The sequence below is a fragment of the Carassius gibelio genome, chromosome B8 (assembly GCF_023724105.1).
Source record: "Carassius gibelio isolate Cgi1373 ecotype wild population from Czech Republic chromosome B8, carGib1.2-hapl.c, whole genome shotgun sequence".
NCBI lineage: Eukaryota > Metazoa > Chordata > Actinopteri > Cypriniformes > Cyprinidae > Carassius > Carassius gibelio.
The window spans coordinates 11467268-11493887 of record NC_068403.1 but is presented as its reverse complement, the minus strand read 5'-3'; the positions used below and the strand labels follow the sequence as shown (position 1 = coordinate 11493887).

The 26620-nt window shown below is 35.8% G+C and overlaps 4 protein-coding genes across 5 annotated transcripts; all 4 read left to right on the top strand.

Annotated features, from left to right (window-relative positions):
• Positions 1-381: 381 nt before the first annotated feature.
• On the top strand, positions 382-3052 carry LOC127963452 (calcium load-activated calcium channel). Its single transcript, XM_052563376.1, has 7 exons — positions 382-626; positions 790-867; positions 953-1012; positions 1683-1729; positions 1856-1923; positions 2049-2193; positions 2376-3052. The coding sequence occupies exons 1-7, from the start codon at positions 557-559 to the stop codon at positions 2472-2474; spliced, it is 567 nt and encodes a 188-aa protein (XP_052419336.1). The 5' UTR covers positions 382-556; the 3' UTR covers positions 2475-3052.
• A 569-nt stretch (positions 3053-3621) lies between these two features.
• On the top strand, positions 3622-12177 carry LOC127963451 (4-trimethylaminobutyraldehyde dehydrogenase A-like). The gene is made up of 12 exons (XM_052563375.1): positions 3622-3767; positions 4051-4207; positions 6827-6972; positions 7302-7431; positions 7541-7675; positions 7794-7990; positions 9696-9836; positions 10171-10359; positions 10664-10751; positions 10893-11034; positions 11324-11436; positions 11587-12177. Exons 2-12 carry the CDS (start codon positions 4057-4059, stop codon positions 11679-11681), a joined length of 1527 nt encoding a protein of 508 aa, XP_052419335.1. The 5' UTR covers positions 3622-3767; positions 4051-4056; the 3' UTR covers positions 11682-12177.
• A 1737-nt stretch (positions 12178-13914) lies between these two features.
• LOC127964267 (torsin-1A-interacting protein 1-like) lies at positions 13915-17907 on the top strand. Of its 2 annotated transcripts, none has more exons than XM_052564410.1 (8): positions 13915-14093; positions 14775-14906; positions 15013-15186; positions 15273-15425; positions 15535-15627; positions 15800-15904; positions 16087-16146; positions 16246-17907. In XM_052564410.1, the coding sequence occupies exons 1-8, from the start codon at positions 14021-14023 to the stop codon at positions 17037-17039; spliced, it is 1584 nt and encodes a 527-aa protein (XP_052420370.1). In that variant the 5' UTR covers positions 13915-14020; the 3' UTR covers positions 17040-17907. The 2 variants fall into 2 exon arrangements, with proteins under 2 accessions (XP_052420370.1, XP_052420371.1); XM_052564411.1 differs by lacking the exon at positions 13915-14093 and adding an exon at positions 14114-14211.
• Positions 17908-18887: 980 nt separating this feature from the next.
• Positions 18888-25895, top strand: haus5 (HAUS augmin-like complex, subunit 5). Its single transcript, XM_052563878.1, has 19 exons — positions 18888-19136; positions 19212-19274; positions 19364-19396; positions 19857-19881; positions 19966-20098; positions 20295-20454; positions 20574-20649; positions 20944-21029; positions 21122-21176; positions 21281-21408; positions 21513-21594; positions 21677-21810; positions 22941-23103; positions 23191-23271; positions 23436-23581; positions 23825-23921; positions 24941-25079; positions 25181-25313; positions 25544-25895. The coding sequence occupies exons 1-19, from the start codon at positions 19045-19047 to the stop codon at positions 25644-25646; spliced, it is 1929 nt and encodes a 642-aa protein (XP_052419838.1). The 5' UTR covers positions 18888-19044; the 3' UTR covers positions 25647-25895.
• The last annotated feature ends 725 nt before the right edge of the window (positions 25896-26620 follow it).

The window sequence follows — 26620 nt, the reverse complement described above, 5'->3', positions numbered from 1 at the left end:
TTAAATTGTTATATTAGAGTGAATTGTTTATAATATAACACAACATAATGTAATACTTCATTATATGAATACGAGGTGTCATTTCATTACAGAAAAAAAAGATTTTAAAGGATAGCACAGACTCACAATCCCTACTTCTTAATGTTTCAGTATATATGACATTTGCTGTGTAACAGTAAATGGTTTAATTAATGCATCAAATTTATATAGTTCCCTACATTGCAAGGCAGTCTAAAATCCTTTTAAAATATTTTTTTAAAGTATAGTTAATTAAATTAAACAGTCCACTAGCAAATCTTCATTACTATAATAATAATAATAAAAAAAAAAAATCTGTTCGTCATCATTCCGCTATATAAACCTGGGTCACTGCCACTAGTAGGAGATGTGGAGTCGTGAGTTCATAGCGCAACTCTACATTCAGAATCCACGAGGAAGCCGGGCGCACATTGATGATATCACCACAGTAATGCTGACGCTGCTACAGTAGAGCTTGTGGCTCAACCAAAGTATTATCTAATATTATCACTATCAGTCTCCTAAACGTTTTTCCAAAATGAGCACAATGTTTGCAGATACGATTCTTATTGTGTTCATATCTATTTGCACAGCATTATTAGCGGAAGGTATGTACACGTTATTTTGGAGTTTGAAATGGAGTTTTACATGTCAGAAAGCAGTTAGCGAATCCATAGGAAAATGTCCTAAGATCAGCAAAAACAGGCTACAGGAGAAGCGCATTAGCTTTGGTCGTGCTGGATAACAGCTCGCCTTTCCCTGTTTCTGCAGGTATAACATGGGTTCTGGTGTACCGCACAGACAAATACAAGAGACTAAAGGCCGAGGTTGAAAAACAAAGTAAAAAACGTAAGTAATCTGAACGAAGCATTTTTGTCGTTTTTATGTATTTAATGCATGTGACCAGTGCTTACAATTCTGTAACATGTTTCAGTGGAGAAAAAGAAAGAGACAATTACGGATTCAGCTGGGCGTCAACAGAAGAAAAAGATTGGTAAGTGAGATAAAAAAAATGTTATGATCATTTATGTAGATCATGATTATTATTAATATAAACAAATACTAAAATAATAATAATTTTAACTAGAGCTGCACGATTATGACAAAAATCATAATTGACGTTTATTCCTTTGAAATTGTAATTGCGATTTATTAGTTACGTTTGTCACAATTTACATTGAATTATGTTAATACCGTTGTTTGTTTTTTTTTTATATGAAAACAAAGAAATTGAAAACACTTTAAATGAAAAACGTTTAGTGCTTTTCGGTAGTATTAAGCCTCAAAGTAAAATATACATCGGATTGGGTTCTTCTTTAAATCATAAATTATACAGGAAAAATATGAATGATATTATGTTGTACTAAAATTAAAATAATGGGGAAAACCCTTAAGATAACATGTAGAAAAAAAACGTATCTAAAGCACACAGAATAACATTAAGTGGACATTGAACTATTAATTGCCATTTTGAACGAAAACATAATTGTGGCATCCATAATTGTAATCGCTAGAAATTTTATGAATTGTGCAGCCCTAATTATAACCTACAATTACAAAAAATATGCTGCTATTATTATTATTATTAACAAGTAATACAAATGTAATACATATTCTGCAGCATTAATGGAGTATTTCTGTAACCACAATGTTGTATTCAACAGAGAGACAAGAGGAGAAACTCAAGAACAATAACCGAGATCTCTCTATGGTATTATAATATTTTCTTACATTTACATCACACTATTCTTTGTATTGTGTTATATCTTATTCATTCTCATATATAATGTTGTGAGCTGTCTAACAAGATGCACTTTGTTTTGGTATTGTATTAAAGGTCCGGATGAAATCAATGTTTGCCATTGGCTTTTGCTTCACTGCTTTGATGGGCATGTTCAATTCCATGTATGTATACTTACTCATCGCATTATCACTGAATCGCTTTGTTATAAATGTATAGGCTAATATTGGTATGATTTGCTTAAGTTACCAAAAATCACACTTATTTATTTTTTTTCTCTCCATTTCAGCTTTGACGGTCGTGTTGTAGCCAAACTTCCATTTGTCCCGTTGTCATATATCCAAGGCCTCTCACACCGCAACCTCCTTGGCGAAGATTACACAGACTGTTCCTTCATCTTCCTCTACATCCTGTGCACCATGTCAATTCGACAGGTAGTGCTTATCTATATATATATATATATATATTCTTTATTCTATGTTTTTGTGAGTGAATAGAACACGATCCAAGTGCAATACTGCAATGGAAGTTTTGAGGGAAGAGTTTAGGCTTTGACACGGTTCATTTATGTAATGCATGCCTTAACCTTTTCAACTGAATACTCGTGTTGTTTCAGAATATCCAGAAGATGTTGGGTCTCGCCCCATCCCGTGCCGCCACCAAACAGGCTGGAGGATTTTTAGGACCTCCTCCACAAGCTGCAAAGTTTTCATGAACATTTGTAGACAGTGGGATACTTAAAAAGATCCGACACTCAGCTGTACATTGTGTGAACAGCACTCAGTGTGAGAGATTGATAGTCAGGTTGTGCAGCTATCATTACCTGTGATGACCACAGAAATTATGTGTATTGTGTCTTTTTTTGTTTAATTGTTGTTTTTAATCAGGTAAATGTATAACTTACATGCAGTCACATTTATAACAGAAAATGTTCCTTGAGCAAAGTTTTAAATTCAGTCTGAAGCATTTCTGTAAAACTTTGTTGCTCATAAGGCTACAGAGATTCTTTGTTGTAACTTATAATTTCATGATTATCTACAAGCAATATTATTTAATATAACTTCATATTTAGAATTTGAGTGATTCGTTTTATTGGTGGATTCTTAGAATGTGTTATTCTTTTCTTTTTTTTTGGATTGTCTGTGTAAAAGTTTTAAGTTGAAGGATTTTGTGAGTTTAGACCTTAAACCCTTGAGCATTTGTTACTCTAGTTTTTATTCTGATTATTATTTAACTATTTAATGTTCAAATTGCATTCGTACATGATTAAATAAATGAATGAAAAGGAGTTTATATGGTGTAGAGCAGAGTAATTGTTTTGTAATTCAGAGTCAAGTCTGCAATTGTGCTGCAATAAGGTGATCATTGGTTAATCTAGAAGTAATATATATATATATTTTTGCAAATGTTACAGAATTGACATTGAACGTTTCATTGCCAAATTTAGAAAGTGCAAAAGACAAATAAAATTGGTTGACGAGTGCATGACCAGTGAGAGACGGAGACGGAGTTGCTACTGAAATAAAAATGCAGTTCAAAAATGCAGTTCATGAAACTGAGAGGACACGTCCTTCCTAGTTATGTCCCAGTTAAATTCGCTTTCAATCTGAAAGCTGACATTGCATTAAACTAGTCTATTTGTATTATCTGATGTATCCAAAGTATTTATTTTAGAGTTCATGGTTATGTAACGGGTGCAAGACAAGAATCATTGCACATCGAACGGAAGATGCGTTTCTGATATTTTGCGCAATTCTTGTTTTCTGGAACCTTGGCCTGAATGTGTTTTTCTTTTACTGTCTATGGTTGAAACCATAAAAATGTGGTCTAAAGGCGGTGCTTAAGGTATAAATCATCCCACCCATTCTTTATGTAATCAACTCACGGGGTCAGCTTGAGCAACCACATGCTTTAAGTCGAAAAAATTGTAGTGACGTCCTTATTTCGCTCCCTGAACATAGAAGGCGAACCATCTACTTGTGTACAGTGAACAGCTTGTGTTGAAAAGGTAAAGAACATGCATTCAAGGGAGGGTTTAGTGCATTGCATGCATTTTTGTAATAGTTGTACAATTCATGCATAAACCTGAACAGTCAGTGCTGCATCCCCCGTTGTGGCAGCATTGTGGATTAGCCAGTTTTACGGACTAGTTATTCAGTGCATGCATAAAACTTTTCTCTGCTGCATAAGCATTGGACGTTATTGGCATTACTAGTTACATGTGTGGTTGGAAACAAAAATATATTGCTAATAATTATTTACATTAATTCATTTACATGGTTCCCGTCCAGACCAGAATGGCTCAGCAACCGCTTCTGTCGCTGCCCGAGTTTCAGGGTGTTTCCACGGGTACTTTGGTGGTGAAGGAGCCGCTGAATTTCTGGGGAGGAGCGAGAGTGAAGCCGAAGGACACAAAGAACTCTGAACCAGTATACGAACCAGCAACTGGTATATTTTTTTTTTAACTGTATAAATTACTTTTAGGTTCGGTTCAGTCCCCCCCCCCCCCCCCCTAGTTTTGATTCCCCCATGTCCATTTCCGTTTTTATATCATATGATCAGCCAGACAGCTTACCAGATAACAATAATAACAATATTTATTTTTATTAAACACGGCAAAATATAACTAAGCTAACTAAAATATGTAAAAATGAACATAATATACAAACTGGCGTCATGTGGAATAATAATGAAGCCCTTGTCAGCAAAATAGATAGGATCATAAAAAGAAACAAACTCGATGTAAAGCAGGAGCTGTTGGTAAACACGTCATGCATCCAGGCCAACAGGGGGGTATTCCAGAAAGCAGGTTATGTGACATACCCGGGTATGTTTAAGAGTAAGTAAGCATATAACCTCAACTTTGGGTTCCAAAAACAGAGGTAACTTTCAGGGTATGTTAGTAGTCATAGCAACTCACTCCCTAAACTGAACCTGCTCCGGAGCAGGTTATGTTCCAGGGTTAGTTCACTACAGCGAGCCTTCAATGGGGTGACAGATTATTATATAATATTACAATATGTAATATAGCCTATTTTATTTATATATATATATATATATATATATATATATATATATATATATATATATATATATATATATATATATATATATATATATATATATGATATGTTAATGAGGAAGCGCTAATATAAGTAATAAATAAGGTAATATATTATTCTAATATGATTATTTATTTTATTGGCATATATAAGAGTTATCTATAAATTATGTATTAAGAGGTATGCATAAATTATAAAACAATATGACAAGGTAATGTTTAACTTATATATATTTATATATTTTATTTATTACATGTTGTATCTCACACATGGAGTGGTATTTTCTATAATGTCTGAATTCTAAATCAAAATACATATCTGATATGACTTAATGTATAATTAGCATAAAACAAATAATACAATTTACATTCTCAAGGATTGGAAAAAAAATTAAATGATTGCACAGCCATCAGTAAGGTGGCGATATGCACTAAGCAGGTAAACAACTAATGAACAAAAGAAGAAGAAAGGAACAGCTTGGCGCGCTTTTTCTTAGCGTCCGTTTCTATAGTGACTCGTCGATTCGTTGCTCTGTTGAGAATGTCTTGAGTCTTAACCAGGAACATACTCTGAGTTGAATGAACTTACTCCCGGACGTGTTTTTGGAACCACATACCTCGAGTAAGCAAGGTTTGGGGTTAATCAACCGAGAGTTCAGGGTTTAGTTCACGGTAAGTTAACCCTGCTTTCTGGAATACACCCCAGGTTTCAGTAAAGCAGGGCTATTCAAATCTTGCCCTGGAGGGCCAGTGCACTGCAGAATTTAGCTCCAACCCTGATCAAACCCACCTACCTGTGATTTTCTAATGATCCCAAAGACATTGATTAACAGGCTCAGGTGTGTTTGATTAGGGTTGGATCTAAATTCTGCAGTGCACTGGCCCTCCAGGGCAAGATTTGAATAGCCCTGCAGTACAGAATGCAAAATGAGAGGCTGCTCACTGCAGTGTGAGAAGTTAATGGGTGGAGCTAGACACCCCAACTACACCTTTAACCCTGCCCATTACCCTGTCACTCAAATGGTACTCATTGCAGAGTCAAATTACTAACATCTCCACCTCTCTGGTCGGCTAATGCGGTGGAGGGATAGAGTTGTAGGTTGGGTTAAGGGTGTTGTTGGATATTCTAGCTCCACCCTTTAGGCACAAATGAGGGGGAGCTGGATGGCATTTGACTCTGCAGGGATCACTACTTGAGCAAAATCATCTTAATTCATCCTACTAAGACCTAAGAAAATATTGTCTTTTTGTGAAGAAAAACTACTTACTTTTTTAGTGTGTAGCAGCAAGTTTTGGAACATACTACTAAGTCATTGTTGTGTCTTGTGACAGTTAATGTACTCATACATTTCATAGAATACTCAATTCATTTTACTTAACTGAAGAGAAATATAGCACAATGATCTACCAGGCCACTATTTATGTTGCTGTTGAGCTGTTGCATATTTATGAAAGTTCACAGAGTGATTGCAGATAAAATGTATAATGAGAAAAATACATTTTATCAGGCTTTATTAATAAGCACTACAACTCCTTTACCCAAACCACATATACTGTATATCCTTAATGTTTGTAGTGTTTTTTTTTTTTAAATAGTGTTTTTAGGTCTTACCTCCAAATTGTAGTGGCTTGTGGGAAATATTAACTGTTAAAATGTGCATGTGCATGTATCTGCACTCTGAAAATCCACCAGAAAAGAAGACTATCAGTGCATCTTTGAGATTCTCAGGGTTTCTCTCAAGTTCCTTTATGATTCAGTGCCCTAGTTTTACAGGCTGTTCATTGAGTTATTGATTCACACTAATTGCCCTGCAGTCTGTTGCATCACATCTCAATAGTCAATTATAGGAACAGTACTTCGAAACCAGTATGTCAAGTCCAAATCTGAGAATCCTGAACTCTTTAAATTTCATGTAGGAATAATAATAAAAAAATGTGCTCACAAATGGCCATTCTTTCCAGTAACATGTTCAATGCTTGTACTTCAGCCTGTGTTCTGTTCTCAGGTCGTGTGCTGTGTGATATGATTCCCTGCGGAGAGGAGGAGGTAGATGAGGCCATAAAAAGTGCTCATTCTGCATACCTAAAATGGAGCAAATTATCAGGAATGGAGAGGGCCCGGATCATGCTAGAAGCCGCCAGAATTATTAGGGTAAATGCATGTAATGTGTAGTATTGCTTTTACATTTGATCTAATGAACATGGTAGTCAAGAGAGTGCAACAATCCGGAAAGAAAAATCCTATTCATTAATTACATGGGGGAATTGTATTTAATGATAACTAGTACACCTTTAAAACAGATTTACTATACAATCCAAGTTTGTTTATTTCTGATATATGCTGTACTCATATTTTAAATGTTCAACGGTTAGCTTTTTGGTGTAAATCTACTTTACACCTAATTCTGAAGGGAAATTAGGTCATGATGTTGATTATTAGATTGATTCTACCAATTAGCAAACATCTATTCTTGAATGTAGGAGCGCAGGGATGAAATTGCGAGAGCAGAAGTGGCCAACAATGGAAAATCAATCACTGAGGCTCAGGTGGACATTGATGTTGCTTGGCAGGGTATTGAGTACTATGCTGGCATTGCTCCCACTTTGTCAGGTAGGCTTGAAAACTGGGTTATCAACTTGACAAGGTGGCTGGTCTCAGAAAATAGCAAAAATTGGAAATATGTATACATCATGTCTAAGAATGGTCTTTCTATAATCAGGCCAGCATATTCAGCTTCCAGGAGGATCTTTTGCTTATACCAGAAGGGAGCCACTGGGAGTGTGTGTTGGCATTGGAGCTTGGAACTACCCTTTCCAGATAGCTGCCTGGAAGTCAGCCCCAGCTATGGCCTGTGGTATGAAAAGATTGCTTTATATATTTGTAATTTGTGGCCGGTTTTTGTTGCTCCATACTTTTCTTGTTCATCCACCATGTCTGTTTGTGCCTCTTATGGAAACATTTTCTCCTTTTAGGCAATGCTGTGGTGTTTAAACCATCTCCCATGACCCCAGTGACAGCAGTTATGCTGGCAGAGATCTACAAAGAGGCCGGTGTCCCAGATGGACTCTTTAATGTTGTACAAGGAGGAGCAGAGACTGGAGGATTGCTGTGTCAACATCCCATGGTGGCCAAAGTGTCCTTCACTGGCAGTGTTCCCACTGGAAAGAAGGTATAGTATGAAAACTAAAAAACAAGAAAATAAGTAGCATTAGTACAGGGTACTGTTAACTGTAAGTATACTCGTGTATACTTGTATACTTTATAAAAAAAAATGTAAAGGGGTCATATGATGCTTTTTTTTTTAAGATCATTATTTTGTGTATGTGTTGAAACAGAATATGTTGACATGCTTTAATGTTAAAAAAACATTATTTTTCAAATACTGCACATTATTGTAGGTCCTCTTGTGCCCCACCTCTCTCAAACAGGTAGTTTTCTACAAAGTCCATCCTTCCGACAAGCACAGTCTGCTCTGATTGGCCAACTGACCCAGTGCATTGTGATTGGCCGTACACCGCAAGCACTCTTCGGAAATGTAATGCCCCTTTCAATAATCGCGAGCTTCATCTTTCAAAATAAATTTAAGGACAGTTAATAATGTCCTTAGTTTTACCATCAGTTCAAGCCTCAAAGGGGAATAGAGTGGTGTGACAGACATCATGATGAAGCTCGTATGTGTTTGCAGTACACAAGCCACGGTTAAGAAAGCTCACTTCTCTGTGTAACCCTGTCTCTCTGTCTCTCTCTCTCTCTCTCTCTCTCTCTCTCACACACACACACACATGACGGGCAAAACTCCGCTTTTGAACATTCAATAGTAAATACTTAAACTAATAACAAAACATGCTTCCAGTATCTGATTCAGAAGCACCAGATTATCGTAGCAAAGTCAGAATTACCTCTTCTCCTAGTTTCTGTAAACGGTCGTCCATAAAATGTGTTGCTGTATCCATCTACTTTCGGAAGACCAAATAATGTGCTTTTGCTTTCACCTAGAGAAACACACAGCATCTCCCTGACGTGGCTGCTTCAACACTAACTGCGATTACTGAAACCATGCCTTCTTTCTTTGCGTGAACATTTGGGCAGCATTACGCAAATATTTCCACATAGTGATGTAGAGATGTGGGGGCATGTTTGAATGAGCCGTTTTAGTCTTAACATTGATAAAGAATATCTCTTTGGATTTAAGACTTTAGTCTTTGCAACTTTAAAGATCTTCTTAATGCACCTAGAGCTTGTAACACTCCATAGAGAAAGTAAATTTTAAAATCGCATCAAATGACCCCTTTAAGATTTATTTTTGGCTTTTTCACCTTTGTTATGATAGGACAGATCAGAACTGACAGGAAGTGAAGAGAGAGAGAGAGATAGGGGAGCGTGATTGGGAAAGCTGAAGTCGGTATTCGAACACAAGGCTATTGGCGCTGACATAGCTGTAGATTTGATTGGTTTTAAAACTAAAAACATCAAAGAAATAATAGCGATGAATGTCGACTGTGTTGTCATATCATGTGGCCATCATGTTGACTGAAAATTTGCATGTGAACCCATCACAAAGACTACAGCCAATGGCTAACTAGTACATGTGTTCTGTTTCTGCATAAGAGGAAATAACTCTTCATACCAGCAAGTGGCAGTAGTCTGTATTTGTTATTCAAAAATGGAACCCGAAAACTAGGTCTGCATCACCTAATTACTTAACCATTTGAAAAGGATGTTCAGCATAGTATGCCCATGTATAGAATGAATATAATCTGGACATAACAGATGCTACCATTGTCACGAATACTGGGAATATCATGAATACTGGGAAGTATGCAAATGTATGTGCAGTATGTATTTAAAATGTATGTGTGATATACCTTATAAAGGTTATGGAAATGGCAGCCAAAGGTGTGAAGCAGGTGACTTTGGAGCTTGGAGGAAAGTCACCACTGATCATCTTTAAGGACTGTGAACTGGAGAATGCTATAAAAGGGGCCCTCATGGCCAACTTCCTCACCCAAGGAGAGGTGTGTTTAAAAAATAATCAATTTTAAGATAAGATTTCATTTCTTTATTTGCACTTTCAATGTGTGTCTGTTTTTTGTCAATGAAAGTGAGTGCATTGCATATCACTGGCTACCCTAGATGTTTTTAGATGACCCAGATGAGGCTTAAACCCACAATCCTCAGCTTTCACTAGGCCCCCAGGCCCACATGTTCAGATACAATAGTGTCTTGCTACACTAATGTAGTACTTTAATGAATATAAATGTGAACACATTTCTAGAAGACAGAGTTTTTGTATAAATAAAGGAAGACAGTACTGTAACTGTAACTGCTGATCCCCCATCTGCCCCACAGGTGTGCTGCAATGGAACACGGGTGTTTGTGCAAAGGGAGATCATGCCACAGTTCCTGGAGGAGGTTGTGAAGAGGACCAAGGCCATCCCTGTTGGGGATCCCATGTGTGAAGAAACACGCATGGGTGCCCTCATCAGCAAACCTCACATGGAAAAAGTGCTGGGCTTCATCAAGCAAGCAAAAGAACAGGTACAGTACTGGGATTTAAAGTCAATTACAACTTTTTTTTTTTTTACCTTTTTTTTTTTTTGACCATGTTAAATTAAGATGTCAACTTAGTCTTCTGCTGAAAATGACAGATTTCTCTCTGGCTACATATCCCAGACTTCAATTTGTCCAAATTTTTTTTTAGTCTGACTCAAATATACCTCACGTTATGTACGATGAGGTCTGTCCCTGCTTCCATTTTATCATGACTTGATCTTCTTTATTTTACTGTTTGTTCAAATATTGTTCATGTAGTTGAAAAAAAAACTTTCTCAATGTTTTTTAGGGTGCAAAGGTTTTATGTGGAGGAGAACAATTTGTTCCGAATGATCCCAAACTGAAAGATGGGTACTTTGTGTTGCCATGTGTGCTTGGTGAGAAAGCCATTTTACTACCTTCAAATTAATTTTTATGTTATTTAACAAATGCTTGAACTTTATCCCAAAACCAGCTTGATATTGAGCCACCATTTCTTTGTGTACTTACTTTTACTTTACTGCAATACACACACACAGATAATTGCAGGGATGATATGACCTGTGTAAGGGAGGAGATCTTTGGCCCTGTGATGTCTGTTCTGCCTTTCGACACAGAGGAGGAAGTTCTTCAAAGAGCCAACAACACAACCTTTGGCTTGGCATCTGGAGTCTTCACCAGGTCACTCCACCATACAGCAATATAATATAATTCCTGCTGATGCCTGTTGTTTTATACTAAGCTTATTGTAAACTATGAAACGTTTTATCATTTTTGCATTTTCATGTACCGGTACAGAATAATTTATTAAATAAAGTGGTTTCGTAGAGTTTAAGTGTTCTTGTAATCTGTTATATACAATCTGTTATATACAAAAAATCATAGAATTTATTTTACCACACTTAATTAACCCAGTAAACTGACTACCCTAATAGTAGATTTAACATTCTCTTGTGCTGTGTTTTTACAGGGATATTGCTCGTGCCCACAGAGTTGCTGAAAACCTTGAAGCAGGAACGTGCTACATCAACAACTACAATGTTGGCCCTGTGGAAGTTCCTTTTGGAGGCTACAAGATGTCAGGTACTCTAAACTTTTATTTTCATGGGTGATCATCAGTGGTGTCATGTACAGGAAAAAACTATAAACCTCAATCTGTTCTGCATAGTGTTTTAGTACAGATTAGTATTAGTATATTTCTTAAATGCTATTATTATTCTCCTTTTCATTTAGGGTTTGGAAGGGAGAATGGACAAGTGACCATCGAGTACTATTCTCAACTCAAGACCGTTGTGGTGGAAATGGGAGATGTAGAAAGCATCTTTTAGGCTTTTGTGGCGTTAACCACCAGCATTCCTGATAGCAATGTGATTTTCCAAAGTTCTAAGATTTATAGCTCGATCTATGAAGTTTGCAGTGTAACGTATTAAAATACATTTAATAACTAACATTAACTTGAAACACTGTTGTTGTTTTGACAGTCCATATGTCTGTCTCAGACTTCCAGATTATGTTGATATGATATCACCAAAATGTAAGAACATTAGAAAAGACTTTACTGTTTCAAATCTGTGAAATGTTTGACAGAATTGTTTAATAATTTTCAAAATACTAATAGTTAAAAATGCTCATTAAAAAAAGTGCCTTCTAATAAGTTTCTACTACAGGTTTATTTCACAAATGTATTACAGTCGCCCAGTGTTAGACTTGTTTGTTTTTCCCCACTTTGTCCCTGCCTCTTAACATCATGAAGAATTTTAAACTGGTGGTTGACAAGTTTGTAATATTTCAAATAAAATTACCTTGGCTATCAAGGGCAAACAATTGTCTGTATAGTTTCCACCCGGAAAAGTATTGGCACAGTCTACTGGAGGAGTCAAATAGGTAAAAATATGATGATTGATGGATAATATCAATCATATATGAAAACAATCTAAATGACATAATGTTGCACACTTCTTTATAGTAGGTGGCAGTATGTACCTAAAAGTTGTTTGCAATCCGCCATTAACCAAGAGAACATGAATATTAGAGTCCCTAAGTCGGACTTAGGGTTTATTTTTTGTAGAGTTGTCTGAAAAAATCTCGGGCTGTGGTTTTTGGGGTTGTTTTAAAAAATGCATAAGTCAGAAAATACTGTCGACAGCGAAAAAATGTTGCCACGTGTATAAAAAGTTCTAAGATTGGAACCAGGTCAGAAATCCAATTTAACACATTTAATTTAATGTTTGTTGTAATGCTTTATAGTGCTGTTTATTACATTCAGTAATTGCACAAAACACTATATATAGTATATATACTTCTCTTTATTTGACACACACAGGAGAAGATTCCCAGTTCTCAGTCCGAGATCCACCCTCACTCAGTCACACAATCTAAGAAACAAGTGGACACAAAGAAGGGCAGTAGAATTTCTTAGAATAAAGCATATTATTGCATGTGCTTGCTTTCTATAAGTGTGGTTATGCATAAGCAGTTCCGAGGCAGGAACCATGTAAGGAGTCAGAGAGGATTCAGATCTAACAGGAATTTGTGGCCATATTTTTTTATTTAAACAGAATGAATGCTTGTCAGAATGGTCTCTGAACAGGGAAATATTAAAATGCGTGGAGTTAGAGGTCAATATTTTTTTATTCGATGCAATTTTCGTTTCACATTGTGAATTTATAATATTCAACATGCCCTTTTAGATAACACAATTGTGGCTACTTAAGTGACAAAAACATCTTTTGTATGTTAATATTTGTTCTCATCATCTTCGTTTAAAATCAACACAGATTCCCCTCTTAATATCCAAAAGCCTAAAGAAGAAGGGGGTTTAATGAAGGGGTTTAATGAAGACCAGGATCAGGAAAATAACCCAAACCACCAACCACAGGTCAGTGTTCCAGGGAATAATAGTGAGTTTTTTTTTTTTTTTTTTTTATCCTTTATGAATATACTAATTTATAAACAAATCACTTGTTTACTTTTGCAAAGAAGCTGACAATATTTGCAAAGAAGCTGACAATATACTGTATTCTAATGTATAATTAACGGTCGCCTGAGGACGCTCTATAACCATCTTATCTGAGCTCAAAACGCTGCGAGTGTCGAGATACTACTACTACTACTACTACTAATAATAATAATTACATAATTATGAACGTGTTTATGTGTGTTTATTTTTGTTCTCAGTACGTTATTTTAATAGCATTTAATGATTATGAACATAAAAACATTTTTTTTTTAAATATTATAATAATTAGGCATATACCATCGATGAAACCACAAAGTTGACTCGAAGGTATGTATAACTGCAATATAAAGTAGTTTTGAGTATTATTGCTATTAGTATTATTTTCTAAAATTAGGTACATGTAATATAAAAGTACATAGGGCTTATGTTTTTGCAGCTCCAAGTCACGTTAGGCTATACGTCACTGTCCGAATCCGTTCACTTATTTATTTGTTCACTCCTTCCTGATATAGTGAACTCAACTGCCGTACACTAGTGAATGAGTGAATGAATGAGCGATTTTAGACACAGCCGAACGTAATGTACTGTGAAGTTGTGTTTCACTGAAGTCGCTCCGACGAAGACCATCATTAATGTTCCGCTTTCCGGGTTCGGCTGCACAAGAAAAGTAAAAAGTTTGATAAGAAGGGGTGAAATATATGTATAAAAATGGACTCAAGTGATTCTAAAGAAGATGGACCAAAAACTAGGAGGAGAAGCCTCAAACAGGCATCCACGCAAGGTTTGACTTTCTAATACTAATACTTTATAGTACGAAAGACAATATTTTCATGTTATGGGTTTCCATTTTATATAGAATCATGTTAAAGGAAACAGGCTAATGTTGTGGAGCGTAAAAGGTAAATACTCGCTGCTTGCCTTTAAGATTATATGCATATCCGTGTGCCGGTAAATTAAACAGTATCAATAATGTCAAGATCAATTTCTCTTTACTTTACTCTAACGTTACTTTAAATGATAACGTTAAACTGAACTTTTCGTACACACCGTCTCTCATGAGTTTATCTGTACCTCTCATGCTACTAATAATACGGAGAAAAATGTACATCCAACTCTTTCCCTCAGTAACAGTTAGATTAAGATGTTTGCTATTTAACCTTTTAAAATATTTGCTAACTAGGCTAAATTTTTTAATATTAGCTTAAGGGCTAATCTCAATATATCGCTTAGTGTAAACATTTCATTAACATTTCACAAATATTTATTATAAGATTATAAATAAAGTTAACAATATAGTTAACAATAACAGTATAGCTGCAAGTGCTTCTGTCATTTTCGTGACAAGATGTGAGAAGTGTGTCGGTTTCTGCTGGCACATAACAAGCAAAAATACTTAACAAAAATCTTATCATTTGTTGGCATATTTCAATAAGGTAGTTACTCAGTTCCTCTTCTATTTTAGCTTCATATATTGAGGATCTTAAAGCCAGAAACCCAATAAAGAGAACCCAGAAAATGAGGGAAGATGGTGGGGCATCCAGAGCTGTCCATGGAGCCAAGGAGAACAAGGGTCTCACTAAAGAGGATGAGGATGGTGTGTGAAATTCATTTTTTTTTAAATATATTCTGTCTTAAAATGTAGTTTTTTGTGCAAAACATCTTTCTAATGCTAATGTAATTTTCTTATTAAACCAAAACAGAATCCCCTACTAAGAAGCAAAAGCTCAAAGATAAGGAAAGGGTTAGAAATGAGAGAGGTGATGGTTTAAACCAAACAGATGATGAAAATATGGAGATGGGTGAGAATGAAGACCAGGATCAAGAAATGAACTCCGATGAGGAGGCTGAGCAGGAGCTGGAGTCTAGTTGGACAGGTAAGATTCTAAATGAGGAATAAGCATAAGTGCTATTATATTAAGTTTCAAATAATAATAGATTTTTCCTTCTTTTGGTTCCTCAGCCCAGCCTGGGACAGAAGAAACACATCCTGTCCATGTAAGGGAAGAAAATCTGGAAAGTGAAGTGTCACTCAACAAACAAAGGCTACATCTATATACTAAGGTCATACCCAAACCCAAAGAGGGAAATTACGGACCAGTCACAAAATGTGGAGGTTTGTTATCATTAATAAAATTATCTTTTGAATTACAATTAATACAAATGCTCAAGCCACCCCCAGTTCGTCTCTTATGTGCACACCACAAGTATCCTTTTCATTGCAGATGCCTCTAGGATGGGTGCTGTTCCACTGGAACATCAACAATTGAAAAATAGGATTAACATGAACTACCAGAATCCTGTCCAGAAACACAAAAGTTTGTGAAACATTTTTATTATATATATATATATATATATATATATATATATATATAAGTAGCAATATTTTTTCTGGTAAAAGTGCAAAATGATGCTTAATCACATTCTTACTGTATATGTTAAATTGTTTTCAATCATTTGATTCAATCAAAGGTTGCATTTTTATTATAGATCCCCCTGGTCTTAGAAGTTACCCACCAACTAAACCACAGAAGAGTTATGTCAACCCAACAATCCAGCTTCCTATCACAAATCAAACTAATAACAAATACACCGGTAAAAAAATGTTTTCTGTTTGTCCTTTTTATTACTTTTTTACAGCTTTACTACCGTTCATTTTGTTACAAAAGATAAATGTATACATAAATTTACATGAATAGTTGTGTCTTATGCCAGTAAAGGAAAACAGATATTTTGTAAGAAATTGTAGATCAAAATTCTTTTACTTTGCTTTCAAGAATCGAAGAGTTTGCAGAAACCAGTCCCCTCAAAAGCAAGTCCAGCCCCCTCCTCTAGAGGTATTTTCAGTCCTTCATCCATTCCTTTATAATTAAAACAATCAGATTTTTTTCGCATTCCACATTGTTTTGTTAATTCAGAACTGTGTGTTTTTATAGGCTGGATTTCGTACATGTGCAAGTGGTTGTTGATACTGGAATTATTACTTGCTTTGGGCTTTTTGGGCTTTTTGGCCTATCAGAAGTTCTTACACTCCCATTTGCCTCAAACTGATGAGGTCCATTCTAAATCAGTAGAGAAATTTGACCTGGATTTGGCAGCTCTACAAGCTCTTTTTCCCAGTCAGCGCTCAGTGTTCTGGAAGAGGAGTGGGAAACATCTTAAGAACCACCTGAAGACGGTCAACCCCACTGAACCGGTCAGTGTGATTCTGACAGCTGGCCTCCAGGCCGAAACAACATTGGGCTGCCTTGCTCGAAGATTAGCTGCAGTGTACTCTGCTACCCATAATGCTTCAATCTTAGAAATCAATGGGACCACCAAAAGAGCACAAGACAGTAAGCAGGTCAAGCTGGATATCGATGAAGAGCTGAGGGAAGCATTTGAAGGTGATAAACCTGCAGCTGTTGTGCACCGTTTTGAGGAGCTCCCTCCTGGATCTACGCTTATATTCTATCGTTACTGTGACCACGAAAATGCAGCTTACAAGAAGGTTTTCTTGGTTTTCACTGTGATGCTTTCAGTGGATGAAATAGCCCCGACAACCAGTCTAAGTGCAGTGGAGGACATGGTATATGATCATGTAAAACAGAAGTTTGTCATCTCAGACAAATCCACTGTGTTTAATCAGATGGATGTGGATAAACTGAGTGGACTGTGGAGCAGAATTTCTCACCTCATCCTGCCAGTGGCTGCAGAGGAGAAAATTGAACAGCAGGGATGTGGGGCATAGCCTCACAGAAAATCATAAGATTGTATTACTGTATTGGGCTGGACAAGTCATTTTTAGAGTTTTGAGTTTAACTGGTCTAGTTCATGAATGTGCGGACCATGGAAATGTATATAAAAGATCTTTATTCCAAAGGGGTTTTTTTTTTTAAATGTATTTGTTTAAAAATGTTTTATTTTTGTATTTGCCTACATCTGGTTCTTTTTTGTTTCTCGATAATATCTGTGTGAAGGCAGACACTTTATCATATCATAATAATAATGATAATAATAATGTACTTGGCATTATAAGCATTTGGCTTACAATATAAATCAGCAAATTAATTGTTGTAAATTCCTTCCAAAGGCCAGGTGAGGTAATGACTGAACTTTTGCACTGACTTTTGAAGTTAAACTGAAAAAAAAAAAAGTAAGCTAGGCTCTTTTTACCAATAAAATTTTTTATTGGGTTTGGCGTTATATATCTCCGTGATTAAGACTATAATAAGTCTATTTTCGAGTCAATTTCTTTTTTGTGTCGTTTCATCCTCTTGTCCCCTGGTTAATGCATTTTTGTCATATTTCTTGTTTTATTATTCAAAAGTTTAGTGTGAAATTTAAAAAATGTTTTTGAAATAAGTCTTTTATGCAATTAAAAAAAAAAAACTGTACTTATCCAGAGTGAGCAAAAAGCCTGGCAAAATCACTCTGGAACCCTGACATCCAGCACTCCCTCTGAACTGTTGCCAATAACAATTTGTATAATGTTATTCTCTATTTACTTATTCTATTTTTATTATTTTATTATCTGTATTTTGTCTTGTCACTGTCATTCTGTTGCACTGTGGAAGCTTTTGTCGTGTACCTGGCAATAAAGCTCATTTTGATTCTGATTCTGATATTATAATAAGATTATAAGAGTATCAATCAAGATTATTATTCAGTAAATTTAATCCTATAAAAGCAATATTGATGACAGATGGAAAAAAATTTATTTTCAGGAAGATGATCTTAAATCATTGTCTTCATAGAATGTGAAAGCATGAAACTGGAAATTATAAATGTGGTCATGTTAAATCAATAGAACATGTACTTATTGAGTGTGAGGCAAATGAAAGAGCAAGATTTCCACCATATTCAAGCTGTGAGATTTAGGAAATGGCCCAAAACAATCAAGAATATTTCATGAATTAATTATTTTCCTAAAAGAAACAAGACTGGTTAATACAATTTAAGATACCGTTGTATTAAATAAAGTCCCCTACTTTGTAAAGAAGAAGTTAAGGCTATAATTAGAACAGCTATGAAAGGCAACTGGTAAGGAATGAGGAGTAAAGAGGAAGATATCTTTATCAGATTCAAATAAATTTTGTTGTGAAAGAGGAAGTTGTGGCAGTAGAAGAGAAAACACAACCATTACCAGACTTTGCCTTGGACGTACAGATCTTAATTATTCCCTGTATAAAATGAACAAATACAAGTCTGGGAATTGCAGTCTGTGTGGATTAGCAGAAGCTGTACAGCATGTATTAATATATTGCACTGTTTATCAAAATGAAAGGATAATCCTGGTAGAAGAGTTATAGAAATGGGTATAGGAAATGTTACACTTAAAAAAACTGCTGAATAATGGATTGTAAAGTTATATATAATGAAATATTTAAGAAAGGTACATCTGGATTTAAAAGCCAATTTATTAATAGGGTTTTGTTTTTTTTTCTTTTTCTTTCTCTCTCAGTTTAGTAATTCTTCTTGTTCCATCAATGACACTGCAGCTCAGTATGTGGCGGGAAAGCACCTTTTTGTTCGTTTCAATTCGTTTCCCAACCGCTAATAAAAAGCTAGAAGTTAAGTGCTGATTTTCGCTGACAGGCCTGTGGGGGCAGCATCGGCCCTATTAGAGACAAGTACCAAAATAAAAGGGGGCGAAGGAACGTCTCCCGCGTATTTTGACGTGTTTTTAGCATTAGAAGATTTGAGATTTTTTTAATACTGCAGATTTGTTTTATTATTATCAAAAGATTAAAAAGATGGCAAATCTCAGTCAGGAACTAAAGCGCTGGGCTGTTGAGGAGCTTGAGTTGCCAGCACCCAGACTACCGGATGACGGCTATATAAAGACGTTAGTGAGTTCTGAATTATAACATTAAACCTCATCAACGATTTTAGGTTGATCTTGTGTTTACGCTTTGTCTAGGTTGTGTGTCGGTCCTGGAGCGTCCATTTGGAAGTATATCACGCAACATATTTATAAGGAAAGGTGAGCTCTCAATCTCGAATGCTCACTACGTTTTCTTCAGGGCATATTTCTGATTCTACAATATTCCTTTGACATAACTTATCTTACAGAAACGTTCGTGTCATGAGGGGGAATATCCAGTGGTATCCTTTAAGTCTTCTGAAAATGTGATGTGTTAATATGCATATATTGTATGTTTATATTGTGAACAGGGTTGTTATCGCTGATTAAGCTAAAACTATTCAAACTCGTTTTCATTAAATAAATTAAAGCTGATTTTTTTATTTATTTGCAACTAACTGAAGTAAAAGAAAGCTTAAGTCAAAGTACTAAAATGACCAAAATAGAAATAAATGGATATGGAAATGGAATTTTATAAAACAAATACTAAATTTTAAATAAAAACTGATACTATATAAACAAAACCTAATTCCACTGATTTTATGACACATGAAATATGGCTGTTTCAAGAGGCCCACCACAATTTATATATTTTAACTGTGTTCTGTCAAAAAATGTTGAAAATAAAGCTGCTACTTTATTACTGTCTAAATTGTGGTTGTGTGAGCTGTGGAATTGTTCCTTGACCATCTAAATCCTAAGGTACAAAGTTTTACAAGATAAAGAGGTAAAGAAAATAACTTAATTGCGATTTGTTATGCTGCTTCTATAAGGATTGATAAACTCAGCTAAAGATGATTATCCTTTGTAGCTTAAACAGTTGAAGAATCAGAATAAAGATACGAGAAGGCTTGAGCTTCAGAGAGAGATCGATGCTCTTCAGACTGAACTCAATCAGCTGGACACAAAGATCAGTAGAGTGGAGGATCAACTTGCTACCGAAGGTGAATGTTCTTATTTTATCTTCCTGTTCATTTTTATGCTCTTTTATACTACCTACACCTATAATATATAGACTATTTGGGGGTTTGATTACCTTCTTTACTGTTAATATCTTTTTTTTTTTTTTTTTTTAAATACATCAGATTATGGAATGGTATTTTACTGTTGTTACTAATATCTTGCTCTGTTTCTGAGCAGAAAAGACTGTGAACAGGAACTGGGAGGAATTTATGGAGAGCCGGCACAGACAGATCCTGTTAGATTCTTTCAAACAGCGCTGCTCTGAGGAGAGGAACGTTCTGTTAGAGGACGCGCATGTGATTGGCACTCAGCGGCATGCCCTGGAAGAGCTGTCCAAGTGAGCCACCTTCAGACTGCCATATTTTGATGCTGTGTGCATTTTTGCGAAATAAAAGCATTAATATTATTCATATATGACTCAAACCTGTAAATCACATTATTTTTCGAATTGTCCAGGAAAGCAGAGGTGAAGCTGGTGTTTGGGCCATCTGACAGTTCAGACAGTGAAGCCGGAACAGATCCGTTGGTTTTAGTAAGTATTGCTGTATTTAATGGTCTTTGATGCACACTATAACATTATAATTATAGCTACTTTTTGACTTCAGTTTTATGATGTTAATTTTAATTCTGAAAATCAAAAATTCAACTTTTGAACGGCCTTTGTTTTAGAAAGCTAGGTCTAAAATCTTTAAATAAACTTTCACTGATCTTTCACTTGGGGCCTAATTGAATCATTTTAACCAATCAAACTCCAACTCACCACTAGATTAAATCATTTATCTTTGCACTGATTGTAACTCATGAAACAATTTTTATCTCATTTCAGAAAGATGTGAGAGAGCTCTGCAGCGAGAGGGTTCTCTTCTTTCAGGGCCTGCTAGAGAGTGAACTAAATGTGAATCCGTCCACTGAGTAAGACACACAGGCCTCTGATGCTGATAATGTAGATAGAAGAGCTTTAACGCTTTTGCCTTATTGATGCTAATTCATTTGTTTTTATCCAGATTCACTCATGAACATAGGAAAGCAGTGATCCAGCACTGGATGAGTGCAGCGGAGGTAGATGAAGACACTTATTTCAGGAGGATGCATGTTATGTGTCTGCATGCATTTAGTTCTGCACGACGACAGCTTATGAGAACCTCAATATGTTTAATTTTCAGAACACTCTACGCGCTCATCCTCCAAACCAAGTTCTTTCAGCTCTGCAAGCCTTGACCTCCAGACAGCAGGTGGCGTTAGAAGAGAAGATTGCAGCTTTGAATGTGGAGCGTGACGTTTCAGATCTAGGGTATGTTTTTACATTATCATGTATGTTATCAAAACCCACTCTATAAATAATGATGTTGTTGAATCGATTATTGCTTATTACTCGGGCAATTGCACTTAATGCAGGTTTCGTTATGAGAGCGATCACCTAATAGATGCGTCGGCTGAGCAGAAAGAGGAGTTAACACCTGTCCGCAGCCTTATACAGGTGATCATTTGAGATGGTAGTCTTACTGCATTTTACATACTTAATTTTGTGGCTCAGATTGTATTTGTGTGTTTGCACACAGTCTGCCTGGGAGGAGGTCGAGCAGAGTTATTTTGAACTGGCACAGACTCGCAACAGATGTGGGCAGCTAGAGAACGAACTCGCGGCTTTGATGAGAAAAGCAGAGACTGCACGCATGTCAGATCCAGTGTCCAGGTGGAAATTATTATATTTTCTTATGAATTTGTGACGTCAATAATTATTATTAACTATTACTTGTTATAATTACTTGAATGGGTTATGTGTGTGTCTGTGTGCGTATGCAAGTATAAAATAAAATTAAAAAACTGCCTTTTTTTATTATTCTGTTCTGTGAGGTCCACTTATAATCTTATCAAGATTTTTACATAAGAAGTAATAGGTTATGTTCTGTCCTGTTTTGTCCCCCCTTTTCAGAATGCTCTGTTTGAATACGAGAGGCAGATTATTGACTCAGAAGTAAACGACCACTGCTATGATTGGCTAACATCTTTTGTAGATGGACGCTGCTGTGGTTTAGGTTAAATTAATACTAAGTAAATATAAGATGAAACAATAGTTATCATGTACTGAAAACAGGTATTCACACTTGTGTGTAGCAACATCAAATCCAATATATTTGGCTCAGCATTGTCTTTTAGCTTCAATGTGTCAAATTGTGCCTTGTTTGTAAACAAATCCACGATAAAATAAAGCGAACAAAGGAACAAGTTCTTACTGATGTGTTATGGCACTTCATAAAAAATTAAGTTAATCAAATAAAGTTTTTAATTTGGATTTTGCGCAGACCTGCGGTTGCCGCTCTTGTCATTTACCTACTGTGTGCACAAATGAGTGGACGGTAAACCGGCAGAGATGTAGAAACAGGTGTTGATCTTCCTCTGTGGAGGCAGTGTTTAGCGGCACTATCGCATCATAAACTGGCACAATCCAAATCTGTCGTTTTGGGAGATTGGCTTCAATATAAGATATTTTTAGACTATCAAGAAAGTTATGATTTTTGAAACTTGCACAATGACTTCTTATATCAGGTGAATTTAGATTTTTCAGTTCATGACCACTTTAATTGTTATTGGCTTCACAGGAATAGCAAAATAACATTTTACATTTTGTGGTACTAGTATTATAAATTGTATGTAATATTACTGTTTTTATTACATCTTGATTAGATAAATGCAGTGTATGTACAGTATAATGTATATAGTTACTAAAATAGTATATTAAGAATAATATTGTGTATAATGGGAGGTATTACATTTTTTTTATTTTCTTTTAATTCAAATGGGTTTTGTTTTGTTTGTGAGCAGGTGTGTGTTTGAGTTGGAGATGGAGGGAGTAAAGCAGGCAGCAGTCAGAGACCGCATCAGAGAGCAGTGTGCTCATCTACAGCTGCAGGCCAGAGAGGGGCAGGACGCCATCAGAACCCTGCAGACACAGTGGCAAAGGGTCATGGACTTCAGACAGCTTGTGGTGCATAATTATATTTAGTCCAAACAAAAGACTGAAAATTCTAATTCATAGTCTGGAGTTAATTGTTTTTTTTTTTTTTCTTTATAGGACAGAAGACAAGAGCAGATACGGCGATTGATCAAGGGAAACTCCACTGTGAAAACAGAGTTGACCCGTGTTCATGCAGAGGTATCGTCTCATGCAATACGTTATTTAGTCTTCAGTGTCACATGATCCTTATAGATCATTCTAATATGCTGATTTAGTGCTGAAGAGATTTCTTTGAAATGGTAACTTTTGAATGGTAATTTGGGTGTATGTATGTACATGTACAATAAACCTTTTTTTTTTAGGTTGGGCAGTTTGTTCAAGAAGAGCTCAATCCTCAACTTGGCAGTGTGATTAAAGCCAGCAGTGAACTGCGCAACTCTGTGTCGCAAGGGGCAAAGCTCTTCAGCTGTGTAGCCCTGGCTGCACTCAATCGTAGAGTCATGAAGGGGTCAGCAAATCTACCGAAATCCCTTTTTCCCCTTCAGTGACTTTGTACTAGATATCGTGCCTAGCATTTTGAGTTGTTTTGAAATGCGAAGTCAGAGACTGAAGTTCTTGAAAGTTTTCTTGATTAAAATTTGCATATTTAATAATGCATTATCAATGTAACATTGGGAAAAATCAACTAAATTATATAATTCTGAAGCTTAATGTCTGTGCTGGGACCTAGTCTTTTGTTTTTAATCCGCAGGGGGCAGAAACCACCAGCAGCTCAGCTTTCCATTCACCGGATACAGTCCCCGGCTTTCCACAAACTCTGTCAAAGCCTATCATTTCCCATATACATGGTGAGATGCTCGCTTCCAGTCTATTAATACTCTTAATTTATTCCTCACCTTTCTGAGAGCCATTTCAGTTCATCAAGCACCATTTAGTAATTCCATTATTTTAACACTTACAGAAAGTGTACATTTTCTAATGATTGTTCATATCATATATTGATTAAATATAGTGGTGGGCAAAATTATTACAACACTAGTATTTTCATCAGCTTAAACATGGTTTTAAGTCTGTTATTTGTATCTTTTGCTGTAGTGTGTCAGTAGGAAATACAAGTTTACATTTCCAAACATTAATTTTGCCATTAATTGTAATAAGCAACAGCCAGTGCTCCAAACAGAGATCTGATCTCATCATCATCCAGTCTGTCTGGAATGACATGAAGAAACAGAACAAACTGAGACAGACTGTGGCAATGTCTCTCAGATGCTTCAAGAAACCCATCTAAGTCAAAAGCTGCTTTAAATGCAAAGGATGGTCACTCCAAATGTTGATTTCATTAAGTTAACAGAAGTTAATTGATAAAGAAAATGTATACAATTATTTTTGACAGCATCCTCATTTTACAGCATTTTTAAACAAGTGCCTGAAACTTTGACAGTACTGTAGCTTTGCAGGTAGCTTTCTTGAAGCATCTTAGTGATGTTGCCACAGTTCTAGATTTAGTCTGTCTCAGTTTTTTCTTTTTCTTCATGTCATTCCAGACAGACTGGATGATGATGAGATCAGATCTCCTTGTGGAGCACTGGCTGTTGTCAGACAAAAATCTCACTGGATTATAACAATTAGGGGCAAAATAAATGTTTGGAAATGTAAACTGATATTTCCTACTGACACTACAGCAAAAGATAGAAATAACTGACTCAAAACTATTCTTAAGTTGGTGAAAATACTAGTGCTTTAATCATTTTAGTCACTACTGTATGTTTGTCAAGGATCCACAGTATCCATATTAAGCTTCCTTTTTCTTTTTTTTTACTGAAACGTAGTAAAAACTGATGGTGGGATTCTCTTCTTTCTTTGCCAGGCTCCAGAAGAGCTGTGGTCTCAAGCTGCAGTTTTAAGGCTGGAGTTAAGAAATCTGCGCAGGCTTCTTCAGCTTTTCTCCGAGTCATCAGTAGACCTGCAGAAGCTGACCGCACAGCTACCATCGCCTGATCAGCAGAGTATGTCATTAAGACAGTTCTTTAAAACTTGGACCACTCTTTTTGACTTGCTGTTTTGTGGTAAGAGCCTAGATTCCATGTTGTTTTGATGTCTGTTTCAGCTTTGGTACAGCGTGTGAAGATGGTAGATGATGAGATTCTGCAGACGTTGCTCCCACGGGCCCGTGAGCTCACACAGAGGTGCTCAAAAGGCCTGCTTTACACAGAACAAGTGAAGACTGCCATCACACACTGGTAATCAATCCTCTCAATTGTTTCCAACATGGACCCTTTGTGGAACTGTCAAGTCACATTTTTTATAGCACTTTATACAATAGAGATAGTTTCAAACCAGCTTCACAGTATTAAACAGAATCAATGATATATATAGTTTGTAACTAACTACTAAGACAACAATACTGATCCCAAACTGTTTAAACCATGATTTTAATTAAATTTAACATGATTTGATTGTGTCTGTGCAGGTGGGAGCAGCCTGGACAGTTTGCACTGCCAGAGATGCAAAGAGAGGGACTGACTTTTCAACAGTGGCTTCAACGATGGAAACTGGCAACAAAGGAATCCTAACTTAGTTTGCATTTGAGACCAAAATTTATGTTGGGGAACTTTATCTGTACATAATTAATCTTTCACTTTCATTCAACTTATTCTTTGCATTCCAAATAACCTTTGATTTAATAGGCTAACCTAGGATTTCCCAAAGTTAACTTGTCTGCAACAGATTTAGTTTGTGTTTAAGGATGCATCCTGTTAAAAAAATATTTTATGCAATTTTTCAAAAATTCTCAATAAATAATCTAATAAACTGGAATAAAATTGCTGTTGTATGTCTTCTGTTTTGTGGCGTCGTAAATCTCCCTTCTGAAGGTTGCAAAGATGCATAATGCATGTACTGTTGCCAATGCTGTTTGCAATGTAGTACAGTACCCTCTTGTAGGAGCTTGTCTAATGAGACCGTTTATGAAATTCCCTGGTAACAGTAGTGCTACTTCTGGGTTAGATCAAACATTGATCTTTAAACACAAAGTAACTTTGTGATGACATCTTATGGGCATTCATCTCTTGTTGATGTAATTTAGAATTTCCTCTAGTGTATAACTGGAATGTTTAGCCCTTAAAGTCTGATTTATAATCTGTGTAAACATGCTGTATAATAAGTTTTTGAACAGTAAAATGTCAGGCTGTGTTTTCAAAGATTATAAGGAAACTAACAGACTTATGTTCAAAAGTCCACTAAAGGTTGCATTTATTTGATCAAAAATATAGTAAAACAATAATATTGAGAAATACTAATTATTCAAGAAATGTTTATTATGAAGAAAACTTAGTTTGACTGCTTGAAATGTCAATTTTGATCAATTTAATCCATTATTTCTGTCCTCATTTTTGTTTGAGTAATTTATAGCTATTTCTGTCTGATGTAAAAATGGCATTGCTTTAATACAATAATAATTGTCTTTCAAACTGTTTATCTAAAGATCAAAATACATCCACCAAAAGGGAGCAGGGCTTGCCATTTAGATTGCATTTCTAACATCTAA